The 18,993-nt window shown below is 35.8% G+C and overlaps 1 protein-coding gene across 1 annotated transcript in view; it reads left to right on the top strand.

Moving 5' to 3' along the window:
* LOC110458691 (N-acetylglucosamine-1-phosphodiester alpha-N-acetylglucosaminidase-like) overlaps nt 1–18,328 on the top strand; it is a 27,082-nt gene extending 8,754 nt beyond the window's left edge. The window contains exons 3-12 of the mRNA XM_021510553.1: nt 2,094–2,466; nt 3,622–3,715; nt 4,804–4,934; nt 9,321–9,429; nt 12,704–12,832; nt 14,944–15,146; nt 15,586–15,762; nt 16,047–16,169; nt 17,315–17,384; nt 18,096–18,328. Of these exons, the coding sequence (XP_021366228.1) occupies nt 2,418–2,466; nt 3,622–3,715; nt 4,804–4,934; nt 9,321–9,429; nt 12,704–12,832; nt 14,944–15,146; nt 15,586–15,762; nt 16,047–16,169; nt 17,315–17,384; nt 18,096–18,216 (1,206 nt within the window). The 5' untranslated portion in view covers nt 2,094–2,417 and the 3' untranslated portion in view covers nt 18,217–18,328. The remainder of the gene's footprint in view (nt 1–2,093; nt 2,467–3,621; nt 3,716–4,803; nt 4,935–9,320; nt 9,430–12,703; nt 12,833–14,943; nt 15,147–15,585; nt 15,763–16,046; nt 16,170–17,314; nt 17,385–18,095) is intronic.
* Nucleotides 18,329–18,993: the final 665 nt, after the last annotated feature.

The following is an 18,993-nucleotide window of genomic DNA, read 5'->3' as shown; positions in this document are numbered from 1 at the left end:
GGTAATTCGAAATGCATTCCCGAAAGGAGGATTTGTGTTCTTCGGGCATAACACTTGATTTCCCTCGCTCATGTAATGTAAAGTTAAAATCAGGGGTTTGAATGGTCCACGGAGGAACATCAGATATGTTAAATTCAGCTATGTCCGTCAATTTTATGTTGAGTTCTTGCAGGAAATTCAAAATTCGGATACCAAATGTTGGCAGAAGTTTTTGGTTTTGCGTAAATATGTTTTGGTATTTGGGGTTGAATACTTGGTTGAAAGCAGGATTTTTAGGGTTTGATTTTAATTGAGCTGCAAATTGTAATGAAAGTTTTTTTCTTCTGTCATAAAGGGATGGTTCATTTGCTTCCACGTACAGGCTTTTTACAGGTGTTGTTCGAAAAGCTCCAAGGGCTAGACGTAGCCCTTGGTTATGGATTGGGTCTAGCATCTGAAGGTACGAACTGCGCGCCGACCCGTATACCATAGAACCATAATCCAGTTTTGTTCGAATAAGTGATCTGTATAGGCGCAAAGACATTTCACGGTCCGCTCCCCAATCAGTATGAGAAAGGACTCGTATAATGTTTAACGCCTTGGAACACTTATCCTTCAGATACTTTATATGTGGTATGAAAGAGAGTTTCGAATAAAAAACTAAGGCCGAGAAATTTAGTCTGTTCAACGACAGGAATTCTAGTGCCATCGAGTGTTATCGTTAATTAATCAGAACGACACACTGGTTTTGTATCGCAACACGGCTATTTGGCATTGACTATATTAATTTGTTATTTATGGGGTATGTGACCTAATAAGTAGGTATCATAAGCATGATATGAGTCATGAGGTCCATGAATATTAGATTTAAATACTTAAATTGATGTATGTTATCAAACGTGGCGTCAGGTACATGATGTACCCGGTGAGTAATAACGACACTGCAGAAAGAAATGAAATTCGTCAAATTTTGGAGATGTGCTATCACTTTGTCAAACCATAAACACTTAACAATATTTAACTTTAAATGCAAGTTAAACAATAATCCTATATAGTTAATACTAAAATCTAACGCTAATGATCAATCATATAAGTAGCCAAGGACTGTTTTGTTGAATAATCCATCACTAGTAATTGGTTTACAAAAGTAAACTACAGCTTAATTTGTTGACAAACTTCAAGCTGCCGATGTGGTATGGACGATCGTATGTTTTTCTAAACGTGAAAAATGGGAATGGGGCCGCTTAAAACTCGACCAATACAACATGGTTAAAAGTTAAAAAACTTTGGAATTAGGCTAGCAAGATGTTTTCCAATGATGAAAGATCACAACAACATAAGAGCAATATATGTTTCTAATTGACTTCACAGTATGTTAAGTTAACACTAACGTGCAGTACATAATAATATGTATGTATTCACCCAACGAATACTCGACGTTATGTAAAGATGGGTGTGGTTTTGTTGTGGTCGTGTATACAATCGTTTACCTGTTGTTGTGTACCTTGTTCAAACACAGTAGGTCATAGATTGTATCAATGCATCAGATCAATTATAGTTGTATTGATTAACGATGACGAAATTGGACGTAGTTTCCAAAATTCATATTTTGAGCATTTTAATGTTTGAAGAGGGTGTAATCATGGTGTCATTCACGTGCTCTGATTGTTGTCATTATGTGTCTATTTTTGGTGACGATACTTTCCTTGAGTGTTAACGCTGCAGTGAATGTTTTACTTATGTAGTGATGACATTAAATTGGGACGTTTAATCGTCCGCCTGTAGTGACGTCAAATCAATGACGTCTTATACCTTTATATTTACGCATTGATGGGGTTCGGGTACTTGGCAAGTAATTATCATTATCTGATAATTTTATGATTTTAGTTTATATTGATTTTCAAAAGCATGAAACTTCCTCACGGATTACCTACTAGCATATTCTGCAAATGAGGCACTTTTATATAACAACCAGTCAATAAATTGTATTTAGTATTTAAAGTTTGTAAGTCCACTGAAAACGGGTAAGTTTTGAAGGGGACGAGCACTCTTAAGCAGACTACAAGAACAATGATTGCCTTCCAAATATTTTCCGATACAACTCTATTTTGTAGTTTGCTGTGCTTGTCTACGATCAGGATCGTTAACTAGCTTAAATTAAGCGTAAACACGAGTTGGTGTCCAAAGATGAAGTCAGGCAATGTAGCATACTCCACCATCAGATCGAACGGATTCAAGGACAAGTCGTTCCGATCTCCTCTCGTGGACTATCGCTACGCCTACGAGAAACTGGGGGAACACCACGTGGTGTTACGTCACGTGCTCGTAAATTACCCATACAGACTTTGTCCGTCCATGAACCATGGCAACCAGGTGGCTGCCACCTCAACCGTACATTGGTGACAAAGACAACGGAACATAAATCCTGTGTAGTAGCAATGAACGCAGGGTTTTTCTACGAGTTTGGAGCAGGGGCAGGATGTTTTGGTACGTGTTTTCCTTTCATAAGAAGTATATAAACTACACAAAAGTTCCGAGTGACAATTTTACATTCAAACAATAAACACTGTTGCCTATTTCGGTTGTAATACACTTTATTCTATTTTGTATCCGGAATCTGGTTTCGTGAAAGTTTCCCCCACAATTAAAGGTCCTCTAGATTAGTCAAATTAATTAGATTTACATAGTATTTCTGAAATAGTAATGCTAGATCAACACAAATTGAACTTGAAATATAAAAAAAAATACTTATCTTTCGAAAATAATCTTGGATAGCGAGTAAACTATGAGATGTAAACTTCATAGATAAGAGAAACTGGAATCTAACTAGGAAAACTAGGAAAACTCGTCATAATGACACCCGAATGTGAACTTATAGGATCCAGGAAATGATATTTTTCCAATTTCTATTAGTAAAAATATAAACTTTAAACCTTTTGTTTTTACAACTATATATGAAACAAGTTAATTCAATTTGTTTTAATCACACTTATTTTTCCGGGTGTAAGCTATCTGGGGTCTTAATATGGAAGGAAACCAGAGTTCCCGGAGAAAAACCAATGTTGTCGGGCAGATGAGCCCATACCTTTTCACGTCCGATCGGGCCTTGGTGAAAGGCGAGTGCGTTGTCCACTTCGCCACCCGACCAAACAATAATATCCCTTGTATGAATTAACAAGCGTTATAATGCAAAATAATTTTAAAAAATACATAAATTCACAAGCATTATAATGACAAAATTAGATTGACATGAATCATTTAAAAGTTATTTCCCATCGGAATACCAAGTCTGGAAAATCTAGCCAATCGATTTAGCCTGATCACGAGAGAACTGTCATCCTCTGAGTAATTGCTATGAATTGCTTGTATTATGATGAATAACAAAAACAAGTAAAAAAGATACATTTGTCTTTGTGATGTTGTCAAACGAACATTATTACATAACGGTATTATGATGTGAGTTATTAACCAGTTGTTGTAAACAGTGTAATCCCTCTGGACACAGAGTGACGATACAGTGTCCTATAGAGGAGGCCATAAATATTGCATTCAAAACCCCATAAGAAACATTTTAATGACGATATTATGCATCTTATTTGCACATAGAAAATGTTGTTAATCATGTGTTTTTTTAATCTACAGGGAATATTATTAGTGACGGTAGACTTGTGCGTGACTCAGGTGGAATACAAAATGCCTATTTTGGTATTAAAGAAAATGGCGATGTTTTTACCGGGTAAGTGCTGTCTGCATTCATGATCCTGATATGTGATTATTAGCATGTGATGACTGGCTTTTAAATTATGAAAAATGTGCTTGCGAGGTACTCACTTTAAAGCACGTATTATTTGATGTTAGTTCATCATCTTAATGATGTGGGATACATCTATCGTCGTCACATTGATTAACAGTCTCATTTTGTTTCTTTCTACCGCAACTATCCATGTTGATCAACTCACAGGTCATCCATTAAGCTTTTAAAGTTTAGTTAAACATATGTGTTAATCAATCAACCGGTTGATAAAGATTCATCACACCGATGAGTTAAAAATCCGAACTAAATAACATGGCAGTTTGAAAAATGGCGCTCTCTGACTTCGTTATCCTCCATTATGGATATTCGTCCACGATGTAGTTTCAGATTAGAAACTTACAGTTGTTACAAGTGTTAAGCTTAATACACCCTTTTATTTTATTAAAATTGAACAAAATCATAATTTTCTATATTCAATCATACACATTGATGTATTAAGCTGTAAACGTAGATTTGTGTTTAAACCAACTTACACTATAGACAGATTCTTACGCTTCCTGATTCGTCGCTTGTAAGACAACGATGTCGATCACTCGATAAAGTCAAAAAACGCTGTGGTAGAAAAAAGTTCCGCAGCTCGTGACTTTTTTTTATAAAGTTTATTCGGAAATTAAAGAAAATAGACTAAATAAGATTTAGTCCGTGATTAAAGGTTACCTTAGGAAATTGTAATGGAGATGACTGCTATACTATCTTAAAATAACAAACCCTCAATTAACAGGTTGATTGTATGTAGAATTATTGATTTCACATGTTTCATAAGCATCTTTAATCGGGTTTTCCTATTGAATATGATGCAAAAATGAAGGGAATGTTTTCAGAAATATTAACGGTATGAAACAAAATTAAAAAAAAAATAATCAGAGAAAGGTTTTTATTAATATTCAAAATTGTGTCATTGGATGAGATGATTGAGATTTTAATAAGATACGACATCAATTTTCTAGACATTACAAGATATCAATTTGTTAAACATTACAACATGTCAATTCCATTTAACTCTTTTAAAGTTACCTAACAGAAGCTGACATAGCCAAAGAGAAGTTTATCCAGCTGGTGAGCGGAGTAATTTGGTTGATACGAGACGGTAAAGTCAACATAAACACCAGTATGGATTACGAATGTCCCGAGGCACTACCAGGTATAAATGACCTCACACTTCCTGTCTCGGTGTTTATTTAAACGACGAAGTAACTTTATAATTAACAACGGTCTTCATATCAACAACACAGCTTTAAATTCAATTCAATTTATTACCAAATGCACATTGCATATAGGCGTACAGAAATATACATATAGATAAATACTTTACAAACATCTTGTACAATGGCGTAGAACATATCCAATAGATTCAATTCCATACATAATATTTACAAATTATGAAATTGGCATAAGTTTGGTAAAACGTTAAGGTTTTCCTAAGGTAACTTAGCGGACTCTTATGAAGCATAATTTAGTTGCATAATTTAGTCGTTTAGGAAATAATACAAATAAAGCCTTAATCTAACCAAATTTCTAGGAAATAACAAAACTTCAAAGTCAATCATACAACCTCAACATGAAGGTAGAACGAGTACTATATATTATATAATGAAATGAGATTATAACTTATTGTGAAATAAAAGACATAGATCTCAATCGCATTATACAGTAACAAAACGTTTATAGCAAGAATTTGATACAGCTTATATTTCATAATATACGACTTCTCTTAACATTTGCCTGAATCAAGTACTTACTTAAATTTCTAATAAGTTTAAAAATTTTGCTAGACAGTAGCTCTATTAATTTAAACACAGAAGGACGAATACGATAATATGGCTTGATATACGGTACTCTTAATTCTAAAAACACAGGACACATAAGAATGAAATGAAACTCATCCTCGACATCTCCAAGATCACATAAAGTACACAATCTTTGGGTTTGAGGCACTGCATTATATCTACCTCTCTCTATATTAAGGTGATGTGCTTGCAATCTATATTTCGCAAGAATACATTTATTTTTTCTAAATAGCGGTTTTGTAAAATACCATTGTAGATCAAAACGGTCAACAATGTGTTTATACAACAAACATTTTGAAGATGTCTCGAATATGTTTCTCATTTCCTGAATAAAAGTATCCTTTATGCGTTGTATATATAATAATAAAAAAGATTTCTCATTTGGTACACATTGTGCCAACCACACATCTCCAAAACCCAACGTACACAAATCACGTCTCAGATGATAAACCGAATTTGCTTTACAATTTGCTTTCCTGTTATAAAGCTCTAAAAGTTCATCGTAACAGGCCCTCAAAATACAGTTATTAGTCTTTAATATTTGCAGCCAGTACTTTACAATAGCAATCCTACGCTATATATGCAAAGGGTAACGACCAAGTTCAAAATACACCATGGCATTATTTACTGTTTTCCTGACACCCAATACGTTTTTCAAAAATAATAAATGTATATTTACAATCTGCGGTGCAGGACTATAACCCCATACTTCACACCCGTAATTTACAATACATGATATATAAGTATCAAATAAAGATAACTTGGTCTTTTCATTCAACAAAAATCTTTTCGCTTTCCGATTAAGAAGAAAATAAGCTTTCCTTCCTTGTACAGCAATTTTATTCAATGCAATGGTAAATTTACCATTATAATTAAAAACCAAACCTAAATAGCAAAATTGATCTACCACTTCTANGTAGGAGATAGTTTACCATGAAGCTTTACACTTGACTTGACACTCTCGTATATAGATTTGATAACATTAAGCATCCGTCCTCTAACACCCGATTTCCACAATTTCCACCACAATTTATCATGTGATACACTATCAAACGCTTTTCTATAGTCTACGAAAACACAATAAAGCCTTTTATTACTCTGTAAAGTTTTAGTAATCAAGGTATGAAGTACAAAAATTGCATCTGTGGTACCACTCCCGGGCTTAAAACCAAACTGAGCATCTGTTATTACATTCTCTCTTTCGCTCCACTTTAACATTCGTTTATTCAAGAGTGAGGTAAATAACTTGGCCATATGACTTACTAACGTGATTCCCCTATAGTTATTTACGTCGTTTTTATCACCTTTTTTATGCAGAGGTATAACAACTCCTTCTGACCAAGCTTTAGGAAAGTATCCTACCTGTAATATAATATTAAACAATTTCTGGAAAACTGATGCAAAAACATCAATATACTCAATAAAATATTCATTAATGACATTGTCTAAACCGGCGGATTTACCTTTGGATGACCCTTTCATTGAAGCAATAATTCATCAAGACTGGAATCGTCATCAAGCTCAGGGTAAATACATTCGTTATTAACTTTAACTTGCTCAATATTGACGGGAGAAAAGTCAACTGAATTGTTGGCAATATCTTTAAAATATTGGTAAAAATCATTTAAAACCAGATTTCCGGAATCACAAGTCTTACGTCTAGAAAATTACTATAAAATACTTTTGGATCTTTTTTTTCTCAAAATGTCTAACATATCGCCTTCATTCCGAAGATAAGATCTCTTCACCCTCGCCTCGTAGGTCTTGTATTTTTTTCTTTTCACGAACTAAGTTTTCTCTATTGCTAACAGTTCTACATATATTAAAAGATCTTAAAGCGTTTCTATATATTCTACGTAAACGTTTACATTCGTTATCAAACCATGGTTTGTCAGGTTCCTTGACATTACGTCTAGACTTCTGATGACAAGAACAATTACAAGTACGTATACGTTTCTCTAAATAGCAAGACTTGTCAAAAATAAAGTGAACATTGTTAACCAGTACTTCCAAACATTTGTCAATACTGTCCATAGTATTCTCTAAGGTATTCAACGAATTTGCAATTAATGCCCTATTTGCATTCATAGAATCAGCAGTATTCACTCTTGCTTCTCCTGTCCAGGACACAGACTTAGTAGTACTAAACGTATTACTGAAGTCACAACAATAACAAATATGAGTGTCTGCTTTTAAGGTGAAAAACAATGGCGCGTGGTCAGAATATTCATTAAAATCCCCAACATTACAATTTTGAACCTGTTCCAAATAATGGCTATGAGCCAGTACATAACCAATTGTACTTGTACCTAAGGCGTTATAAAACGTAAATTTACCTTCGATATCACCAGTCGTCCGACCATTTAATATTCGAAAACCAGTAGTCTTACACATTTGTAAAAGACGACGCCCAAATTGGTTAACAAAAACATCTTCAGAATTACGAACACTTTCATCAACTTCATCTTCATAGGGTATCACATTATCTATAACCTGATGTAAACTATCATGTAGAACATCAAATGGAATAAAGTCAGGCTCTCTACCAGTTCTACTGTTGAGATCACCCGTGATAAATACATGACCCATACAGCTGAATTTGGCAATTCCAATTTCGAATACATCAAACATATTGACATCATAACTGTCATAGATTGTTGCCCTCTCTGGTGGAAGATATACAAAACAGAGATATGTATCGATATTGTCAAAAAAGAGCTTGCCATCTAGCTTTATCCACAAAATACTACCTCTTTCAGCTTTATTTGCTCTGACAGCCATGATTTAAATAAACATATCATGCCACCCCCTTTACATTTACTTCTCTTGAAAGGTGGAAAAAAATCGAAACCTTTAACATTGACATTATCTGAATTATTTAACCAACATTCACTTAGAAAAACAATATCTGAATCTTGAAAAATATTAAGAAAATTATCATCTATAATTTTATTTTCTATGTCTCTATGAACGTTCCAAGAGCATATATTAATTTGGGATATGTTCTCCTGTGAGCCCTATGCGGAAACAGCTTTGGCGTAGGTCTGTTCCTCATCACAACCCGCATGAGAATCTTGCCTATCCTATATAAGTATCTTCGTTGATTTGCTGGATATTAATGTTTGATTCTTCAATGGTAAAAAATGCAGCTAATTTTTTTTACATGCTACAAAAATATTGTAAACCTGTTTTTATAAATATATTTCCGTTGTTTTTATCCTTGTTAAGGAATAAAACAATTTTGACGGTTAAATGGATTATTTAGTTTGGAAAAGGAAATAAAACAATGGAAGCATGTTGATTTCGATCGATTGATAACATTATCTTCTATACAACGACGACAGCAACGATTATTTAGATTTCGTTGTTGTTGTTGTTGTTGTTGTTGACGACGACGACGAACAGGCTATAATAATATACTATAAATGTATGGTATTTAAACTATTCCGTCTTTGCGTATTGCAGAGTAATCTTCTCTTGAGAGCAGGTATTCATTGTTACGTCATTGGGTTGTGTGAGAAAATTACGTCGTTTTCTCAAAAATTGATGACGTTACTTTCACAAACAAGTGACGTAACAATCAATACCTGCTCTCAAGAGAAGATAACTGCAATACGCAAAGACGGAATATACCTCCCTGTTTTTATGTCTAGTATTTGTACAATCACAAAACGACACCATAACAAAGAGCTTAGGTGATAGATATAAAATCCTAATTCTTCTTTTATGTTATCCAACAGCATCAATACAAAATTTCTCCAGCTCAGTATCGGCCAGGTCAGCTGTGGCGGTGGATAGGCAAGGCAGGGTTATATTGATGCAGGTGGATGGAAACACACACGAAAGAGGGTAATACACGTAGTTTAACTCTTTTTCTCACAAACAATAATGAAATGAAGTTTTCAATTTAATATAACAATCGGCTTATTGGTCATGCTTCGTTTTATTGAAATAATTGTCCAGTACATCATAGAGAAGAAATAGATTGTACAAACGATCAAAAAAATCAGGAGACACTGAAATAAAAAATAAGTATAAAACCCTGAAACATCATATACAGAGAAAACTCCGAACATCTTACTGGAGCAATATTGATAATATCATCAACCCAGAAAACACAACCAATGAAAACAAATTTTCCTGCAAAAAACGGTTTTGGTCATATATCAAATCCAAAAGATCAGACCATGGCATAGCTCCTCTGAAAAAGAACGGTAAGCTTGTTTATGACCCTACCACCAAGGCCCAGGTGCTAAACGCACAATTTCAATCTGTTTTTCCTCCTCCTGAAATCTTTACCGACCAGCAGTTTCGCACTACATGCAACATGTCTACTCACGATAAATACCCTGCCATGCCTGAAATTTCTATACATGAAAAGGGCGTCTTAAAACTGCTCCAAGGCCTAAATCTATACAAGGCCTCGGGCCCTGATGACATCAAACCCAGAGTACTAAAAGAGCTTGCAACAGAAATAGCCCCGATATTATCCCTAACATTTAATCAGTCTCTGGAAACAGGTATAGTGCCTTCAGACTGGAAAACTGCAAATGTATCACCTGCTTATAAAAAGGGTCCAAAATTTCACCCAGAAAACTACAGGCCCATATCTCTGACCTGTATCTGTAGCAAAATTATGGAACACATTGTGGTCTCAACTATCATGACCCATGCCGATACCCATAACATATTGTATCCGTTCCAACCTGGTTTTCGCAAATCGCGATCATGCGAAACCAAACTTCTTGAATTTGTGGATGACATCTCAAAGAATCTTGATGAGGGACGCCAAACAGATATCCTCATAATGGACTGTGCTAAGGCTTTCGACAAGGTCAGTCATTCTCTCCTAAACCATAAACTAAAACATTATGGTATACGTGGAAATGTCGCAAACTGGATCGAGAGTTTCCTGATCGGTAGAACTCAGACAGTAGTAGTTGAAGGGGAGAAGTCTGATTTTGTCGATGTCCATTCCGGGGTACCCCAGGGGTCAGTTTTGGGACCCAGTTTCTTTCTTTACTTTATAAACGATATCCCTGTGGGTCTAAATGCTATAATCCGTTTACTTGCAGACGACACTATTGCATATCTAGTTATCAAGTCAAACGGTGATGCTGAAACACTTCAAAAAGATCTTGACAAACTAGCGCTCTGGGAAAATACATGGAAAATGATCTTCCACCCAAACAAATGCAATGTGTTGTCGGTGACTAAAAACAAAACTCCAATAGTCCATAATTATACTTATCATGGACACATACTGGAACATCTTAGTCAGGCCAAGTATCTGGGTGTAACACTATCATCTGACCTTAAATGGGATGCACATATAAATACTATCTGCCCAAAAGCAAATTCTACGCTTGGCTTTTTAAGACGAAATCTTAAAGTTGGCTCAACATCAGCCAAAGTACAGGCATACAAATCATTAGTTCGACCATCACTTGAGTATGCCTGTACAGTATGGGACCCTCACACCCAAACAAATATTGACAAGTTGGAAATGGTCCAGCGAAGGGCAGCGCGCTATGCGCTCAATAAGCACAGGTACAACCATCGTACCTCCAGTGTGTCAGAAATGTTGGACCACCTAAAGCTGCGCCCTCTAGCAGATAGACGTAGAGATGCTCGTCTGACCATGCTTCATAACATTGGAAACCAGAAAGTTGCTATCGTAAAATCAGACAGATTAATCCCTACAGTTAGAAAATCCCGAACAAACCACCAGTTTTCGTATCAAATTCCCCACTCAAAAACCCAAACCAGAAAGACATCATTCTTCCCTCGAACTATACCCGAGTGGAATAAACTCCCACCTGACATTATTTCGAGCCCCACAACGGAATTATTCAAATCAGCCCTCTACCGTCACCTTTCAAACGCAAATTAGACCATCTCGCATCTTTTAAAAACAATCTCTTTCCATGTTTCACTCCTCGTCTGACATTTTATCTTCAAATTGTTGAAGTTGGTCAGTACCATTTAGAAGTAGAAGTAGAAGTAGAGTGTTATTATTACCATTAACACGTATTTGTTAATGTAGGGCATACTAAGATAATGTATCATTTGTACATTTATATATCATAGCTTTGCCTGGTTAGCTTAACAAAATATTTCAATAAAGTTTATTTTCAAAACCGTTGAAATTAAAATCAAAATATATATGTGTAAGTACAGAAAATAATATAAGGAAGCAAACAAATATATTTGTAAATTTTAAGATAAATCTTAAACATGGCTTAAAACTGCGTTTATACCCGTTTAAACTAATCAAGCTTTGAAAAATCAACCAAGTTAAAAAATGGATTATTTCACAATTTAACCACTTGAAATATTGTTTTTAGTTCGATATTCGCTCAAATAAAAATGAAACCAGAGTATTAGTACTATGTGTCATTAAGATTTATTGGATATGATGCTTAAATATCAATTATATAATATAATCGTCACTATTAACATGATGCTCATGTATTACTAAAGTTAGTTTTATATTATCTCCGTCTATGATATACAGTGTCCGACAAAACGGGAGAGCCAGTCGGATGTTTCTGTATGTAGTATGTGTGTCTTTGTAGAGGGGAACGTCTGCATGGAGCATCTCTGTCATTTCAACACTGCACAAATGTGGGCTGTTGTTATCATGGAAACGTATCGTTCTGACGGTACACTCTGTGACATACGCCGTGACACTATACTACGTCGTGTATTTGTTACTATCAAATAATTATAATATACATATCATTGAAAAAGGTTAAGGAAATATTTATTTTCTGAGCTTCCATTGATTATAATTCACAGAAATTTGAAAAATGGAAGTGTTATCATATTTGTTTGATAAATCTGAATGTTTTATTGGGTGTATAGTGTTCTAGATTTACAACCAATACACCAGAACAAAGAAATCATATATTATGAAAAGGTATAATATTTACACGATGCTAAATTTTATTTCTTTGCTAAATACTTTTTATTTATTTCTATTTACCCCTATATATAAGGCTGCAATTTTATACTGTATTTCATATTTCATTGTCAGTTATATATTATAGAATTGAAATATGTCATTGATGCTAATATAATCATATGAGGAAGATTGATATCTCTGTATATTTCCTTGTAGTATCAACCTGTTCGAGTTTGCTGATATGATGTTGAAGTATGGTGTCGTACAGGCCGTTAACTTAGACGGGGGAGGATCCTCATCTCTGTTGATAAAGGGAATACTAGTGAACAACCCTCCAGACATATGGTAAGACGGGGGATATAACGCCAGACATATGGTAAGACGGGGGATATAACGCCAGACATATGGTAAGACGGGGGATATAACGCCAGACATATGGTAAGACGGGGGATATAACGCCAGACATATGGTAAGACGGGGGATATAACGCCAGACATATGGTAAGACGGGGGATATAACGCCAGACATATGGTAAGACGGGGGATATAACGCCAGACATATGGTAAGACGGGGGATATAACGCCAGACATATGGTAAGACGGGGGATATAACGCCAGACATATGGTAAGACGGGGGATATAACGCCAGACATATGGTAAGACGGGGGATATAACGCCAGACATATGGTAAGACGGGGGATATAACGCCAGACATATGGTAAGACGGGGGATATAACGCCAGACATATGGTAAGACGGGGGATATAACACCAGACATATGGTAAGACGGGGGATATAACGCCAGACATATTGTAAGACGGGGGATATAACGCCAGACATATGGTAAGACGGGGGATATAACGCTAGACATATGGTAAGACGGGGGATATAACGCCAGACATGTGGTAAGACGGGGGATATAACGCCAGACATATGGTAAGACGGGGGATATAACGCCAGACATATGGTAAGACGGGGGATATAACACCAAACATATGGTAAGACGGGGGATATAACATCAACCGGACATATGGTAAGACGGGGGATATAAAATCAACCAGACATGTGGTAAGACGGGGATATAACATCAACCAGACATATGGTAAGACGGGGGATATAATATCAAACAGACATGTGGTAAGACGGGGATATAGCATCAAACAGACATGTGGTAGAACGGGGGATATAACACATGACATATGGTTAGACGGGGGATATTACACCAGACATATAGTAAGACGGGGGATATAACACCAGACATATGGTAAGACGGGAATATAGCATCAAACAGACATGTGGTAAGACGGGGGATATAGCATCAAACAGACATATGGTAAGACGGGCGATAAAGTATCAACCAAACATATGGTTAGACGGTGGATATAACACCAAACATATGGTAAGACGGGGGATATAACATCAAACAAGAATATGGTAAGACGGGGGATATATCACCATACATATGGTAAGACGGGGGATATAACACCAGACATATGGTAAGACGGGAATATAGCATCAAACAGACATGTGGTAAGACGGGGGATATAGCATCAAACAGACATATGGTAAGACGGGCGATAAAGTATCAACCAAACATATGGTTAGACGGTGGATATAACACCAAACATATGGTAAGACGGGGGATATAACGCCAGACATATTGTAAGACGGGGGATATAACACCAGACATATGGTAAGACGGGGATATAGCATCAACAAAACATATGGTAATACGTGGGATATAACACGAAACATATGGTAAGACGGGGGATATAACATCAACCAGACAAATGGTAAGATGGGGGATATAACATCAACCAGACAAATGGTAAGATGGGGGATATAACACCGGACATATGATAAGACGGGGGATATAACGCCAAACATATGGTAAGACGGGGGAAATAACATCAACCAGATATATGGTAATACGGGGATATGACATCAACCAAATATATGGTAAGACGGGGGATTTAGCATCAACCAAACATTGTTTTTCTTTATGATTGAAAAATATTATTTAATGTAAATGCAAAGTTTCTTTTTCATCTCTACAGCTAACGTGACGATGTTGGTATTACAACTGATATAGTAATATTATTTTTAAATGTTTAGTTAATCATTTTCTCCAGTAAGAATGTACACGTTTTTGTCTTCTTTTGTTAATATTCCTGATGAAGTTTTAATTAACGATTAAGCTTTATTTCTTGTTTTCCGTAAGGACGACGTTTTGTTCCTGTATTCCATTAAACACGTTGTGTTGTGTTTGTATTCTAATCTGGAGGACGTGTTGCGTCTGCATTTCGTAAAGGACGATGTTTTGTTTTTCGTTTTCATTAGAGACGATGTATTCTTCCTATATTTTCAATAATGACGTCGTGTGGTGTCTGGTTTTCCTTAAGGTCGTTATATTTTTATGTATCTTTAGTAAGGACGATGTTTTGTGCCTGTTTTTCAGTAAGGATGATACTAGGTTTCGGTGTCCCCGGCCTGTATCTACGATCCTCTGTGTACACGAGCCGGTCTGTGATCCTCCGGGCTGTTCAGGACACGGTCAGTGTATAAAGGGAAGGTGTGAGTGCTACTATCCATGGACTGGACAAGGCTGTACAACACTTAAATGTTATAAAGACTGCTCCTTCAACGGAAGATGTACTCCACGTATGATTATGCTTCTTATTTTGGTCTTACATTTATTTAAATTGCGGACGTCATTAATGAAGCAGAATATGCTTACCCTCGCGGAACACCTGGTCTTATTTTACTTATACCTTTTGATTATTTTTTATTACAGTATTTCCTTTGTTTTTGCCATAATTTGATCGATTTCGAGTCCAACTTACGGGTTATGTTAGCATGTCGGTGGTATCTTGTTCACAGCAATATACATGAATGTAATACTAGAAAACTGATAATATTAATTAATTTTAATGTTGCATTGAAGAATCTTAAACATACTTATTTTTTCACGAAATTAAAGACAAATTTTCTATAGATATATACCCCTTTCCCAACTAGCCTTTCTGTTTACATGACACAATTTACAAACTCCCAATTTCGATCCTAAGTAGTGATTTCTTACGAAATGCATTTATTTTAGGTGGTTGCGTGTGCAATGCCGGCTTTCATACGTTAGATTGTGTTCAACAATGTCCAGAAGGACATTATGGTATAGGATGTTCGAACGTGTGTTTATGCCTAAATGGAGCCACTTGTAATGCTGTGGACGGATCATGTGACTGTGCCGCGGGATACACAGGACGAGCATGCGCAGAAGGTATTACTTGTATATTTACCAAAATCTTGTGATGAAGAGTATTCATAAATTATGTAATAACTTTGGAGAAAAAAATATAATATTTATTATAAATTCAAATCCCTTACCAGACATTTGCTTGAAATTGCTTGATTTTGCATTCTTAGATAAGCATTGCTGTTTGAATCTTACTATGATATGGCTGAAATTACACTGTTTTGTTATATGACTATTCTAATGAATACATTACCGCTGTGTTCGTTATCATTTATCTAAATGCATCCTCCCTATTGATTTGTTGGTAGTTTGTGATTTCGGGTATTATGGAATAGGATGTAGCCAAAAATGCCAATGTAAAGATGTCTGTCCTTGTCACCATGTCACGGGAAGCTGTCATGGGACCGAGCTTAAAAAACAATTATCACGAGGTATGTATGTAATAGAATAGACCTCCTGTTATAGCAGAGGTTCCGTATATATTCTCACACCGTACACACATTCGTGATAAAACACTTGCGGAGTAGTACATACCAAACTAGAATCTTAACAATACATCTGTACACCCGTTCTCCATTCAGTTACTTTACTTGTATCATGTATTGCTTTCCGTAACTTTTTCATGTGTTTAATCTACCCGACTCTGCCTTTTTGACTGGTTTGATTGTGGTATTACGATGAGTTTGTCTCAGATCATAACATAAAATCATAAAAACATACAACATTTGATTTAGCGCTGTATCTATTTAGAGTAAGTCTCTCTAAAGCGATTTACAGTACATATATATGAAAGTTATACAACCAATACAATTAGTATATACATTAATAAATATAATTTTGAGGAATTCGCTAGAGCTGCCTTATCAGGCGCTAACTACTAGTCCTATGCCACCTGGCTAATATCTCACTATGTGTGTATGCCTGTGTGTGTGCTGCAGATGTATCATAATAAAAAAAATAATAATATATACAACACTTGATATAGCGGCCTATCTAGCTAACATAAGCCACCCTAAAGCGCTTTACAGTACATAGATATACAATTTAATAGAATGAATACAATTAGTATATACATTTATCAATACAGTTTTTGAGGAATTCGCAGGAGCTGCCTTATCAGGCGCTAACTACTAGTCCTATACCACCTGGCTATTATCTCCCTATGTGTGAATGCCTGCGTGTGTGCTGGAGATGTATTGTGTTCTGTTTGTAGTGGGACCGTACTTCCAACGGTATCGTTTATAGTGCCACCTCACTTGAATGCCCCAGCACAGATACTGCAACATCCACCCCAGGCCATTTTATACTCCACCTGGGTTGTTGAAGTTGTGTAGGCAGGAGAAAAACACATTCTCTGAATAGTCCATGCGTGCGACGACCTCGGGGATCGAACCCCGGCCGCCTTCTTGGAAGGCCGGAGTGTTAACCATTCGACCAATCCGCCCATAATCTCATATTGATATACACTGTGAGAGCCTCTTTAACATAATTCATATATCAACGCTGTTATTATGTTTTTTTTACAGACAGTTTCTTTAAAGTCACTTTTTTTCAACATGATTTTGTACCGTTGTAGTGTATCAGTGTTTTGCCAATGGAAGTATAGAAGAAGAGAAACAAGTGATATCCGATCACACGACCTATGAGTAAGTGTTCGCAAAAACATTCAGTAAGTGGTAGTAAAAACATGAAGGAAATTTGTAAATGTTAGTACATACTTAAAGTAAATGTTATCAAAAGCAATTGCATTGTTGGTCATAACTAAGAGTAATTCAATGCTATAAGTGAAAGTACTTTATGTCAGTTTTGGAGTTGGTAAACTATATGTAAATGTTTGTAAAGTTAATGTAAAGTTGGCGATGTGTAGGTCGGCCAAGAAAGGTGAACTACGAGAAAAGACGTTACAAAAAAAAAGTGTCATCGAACTTTGGTATACTACAAAAATCAGTATTTGTAAAAATGGCGTAACAAACTATACGTTTAGTGCTAAGAACAGATGTGAACTTTAAGTGTTAGTAAAAACAAAAATTGGCGAACTTTTAATATACATTAATGTTTGTAGAAACGACTGTTTGCTAATTATATGTACATGTAAGTGTAGATACAACAGCGTTTCAGTATTTTGTCATTAGCATTTCAAAAATGATGTAACGATCTATTCTAACATCTGTTGGTTCACATACTGATCATAGGATAAATCATAGAATTTACAGGAAAGCATGCATGATGCATTTTGACAATATGAACCACGGTATTAGATTGTAGTAAAGTTTGTTGTTTCCATGATAGTAGCTTGTGTATTGTAACAATAAGACTCGTGATGCTAGAGTGTAGTATGTGTTATTTGTTGTTTACAGAATGATGACAATAGCACTCGTGGTACTAGGACTGGAAGCATCTATCAGCACTATTATCAACATCCTTCTATTATATAGATTGTTCGTGACGTCACCACATGAACGATGTAAACAGCCGTAACGGTACAAACTAGCACGTGTAGAATATTGCATGATATAAAGTGTCGTAATGCGAACCTTCACAACGTGGGCATGTGTATGTGGGATAAGTATGTTGCACTGATGTTATAGTGCATACATGTAATCGACATTACTTGTGCTGAAGACTAGTAGCAATACTAACAAAATATTGCAAACCTTCAAGCGACATTACAAAACATGTATGTGTGAGTGAGGATGATATACTTGTGTAATGGTGCCTATCGTCAATAAACATTATAAAAGCGTGTGCTGGAGACCAGTAACAATACTAACACATTATTGCAAACCTTCAAACGACATTACAAAACCTGTATGTGTGAGTGAGGATGATATACTTGTGTAATGGCGCGTATCTTCAATTGACATTATAAAAACGTGTGATGGAGACCAGTAACAATACCAACACATTATTGCAAACCTTCAAGTGACATTACAAAACATGTATGTGTGTGCGAGAAAGGATGATATACTTGTGTAATGGTGCCTATCGTCAATAAACAGTATAAAGGCGTGTGCTGGAGACCAGTAACAATACCAACACATTATTTCAAACCTTCAAGCGACATTACAAAACCTGTATGTGTGAGTGAGGATGATATACTTGTGTAATGGTGCGTATCTTCAATTGACATTATAAAAACGTGTGATGGAGACCAGTAACAATACCAACACATTATTGCAAACCTTCAAACGACATTACAAAACATGTATGTGTGAGTGAGGATGATATACTTGTGTAATGGTGCGTATCTTCAAT

The sequence above is a fragment of the Mizuhopecten yessoensis genome, unplaced genomic scaffold (genome assembly GCF_002113885.1).
Source record: "Mizuhopecten yessoensis strain PY_sf001 unplaced genomic scaffold, ASM211388v2 scaffold9687, whole genome shotgun sequence".
In the NCBI taxonomy this organism is placed as follows: domain Eukaryota; kingdom Metazoa; phylum Mollusca; class Bivalvia; order Pectinida; family Pectinidae; genus Mizuhopecten; species Mizuhopecten yessoensis.
Note: the sequence above shows the minus strand (reverse complement) of the source record. Positions and strands in the feature narration are given on the sequence as shown.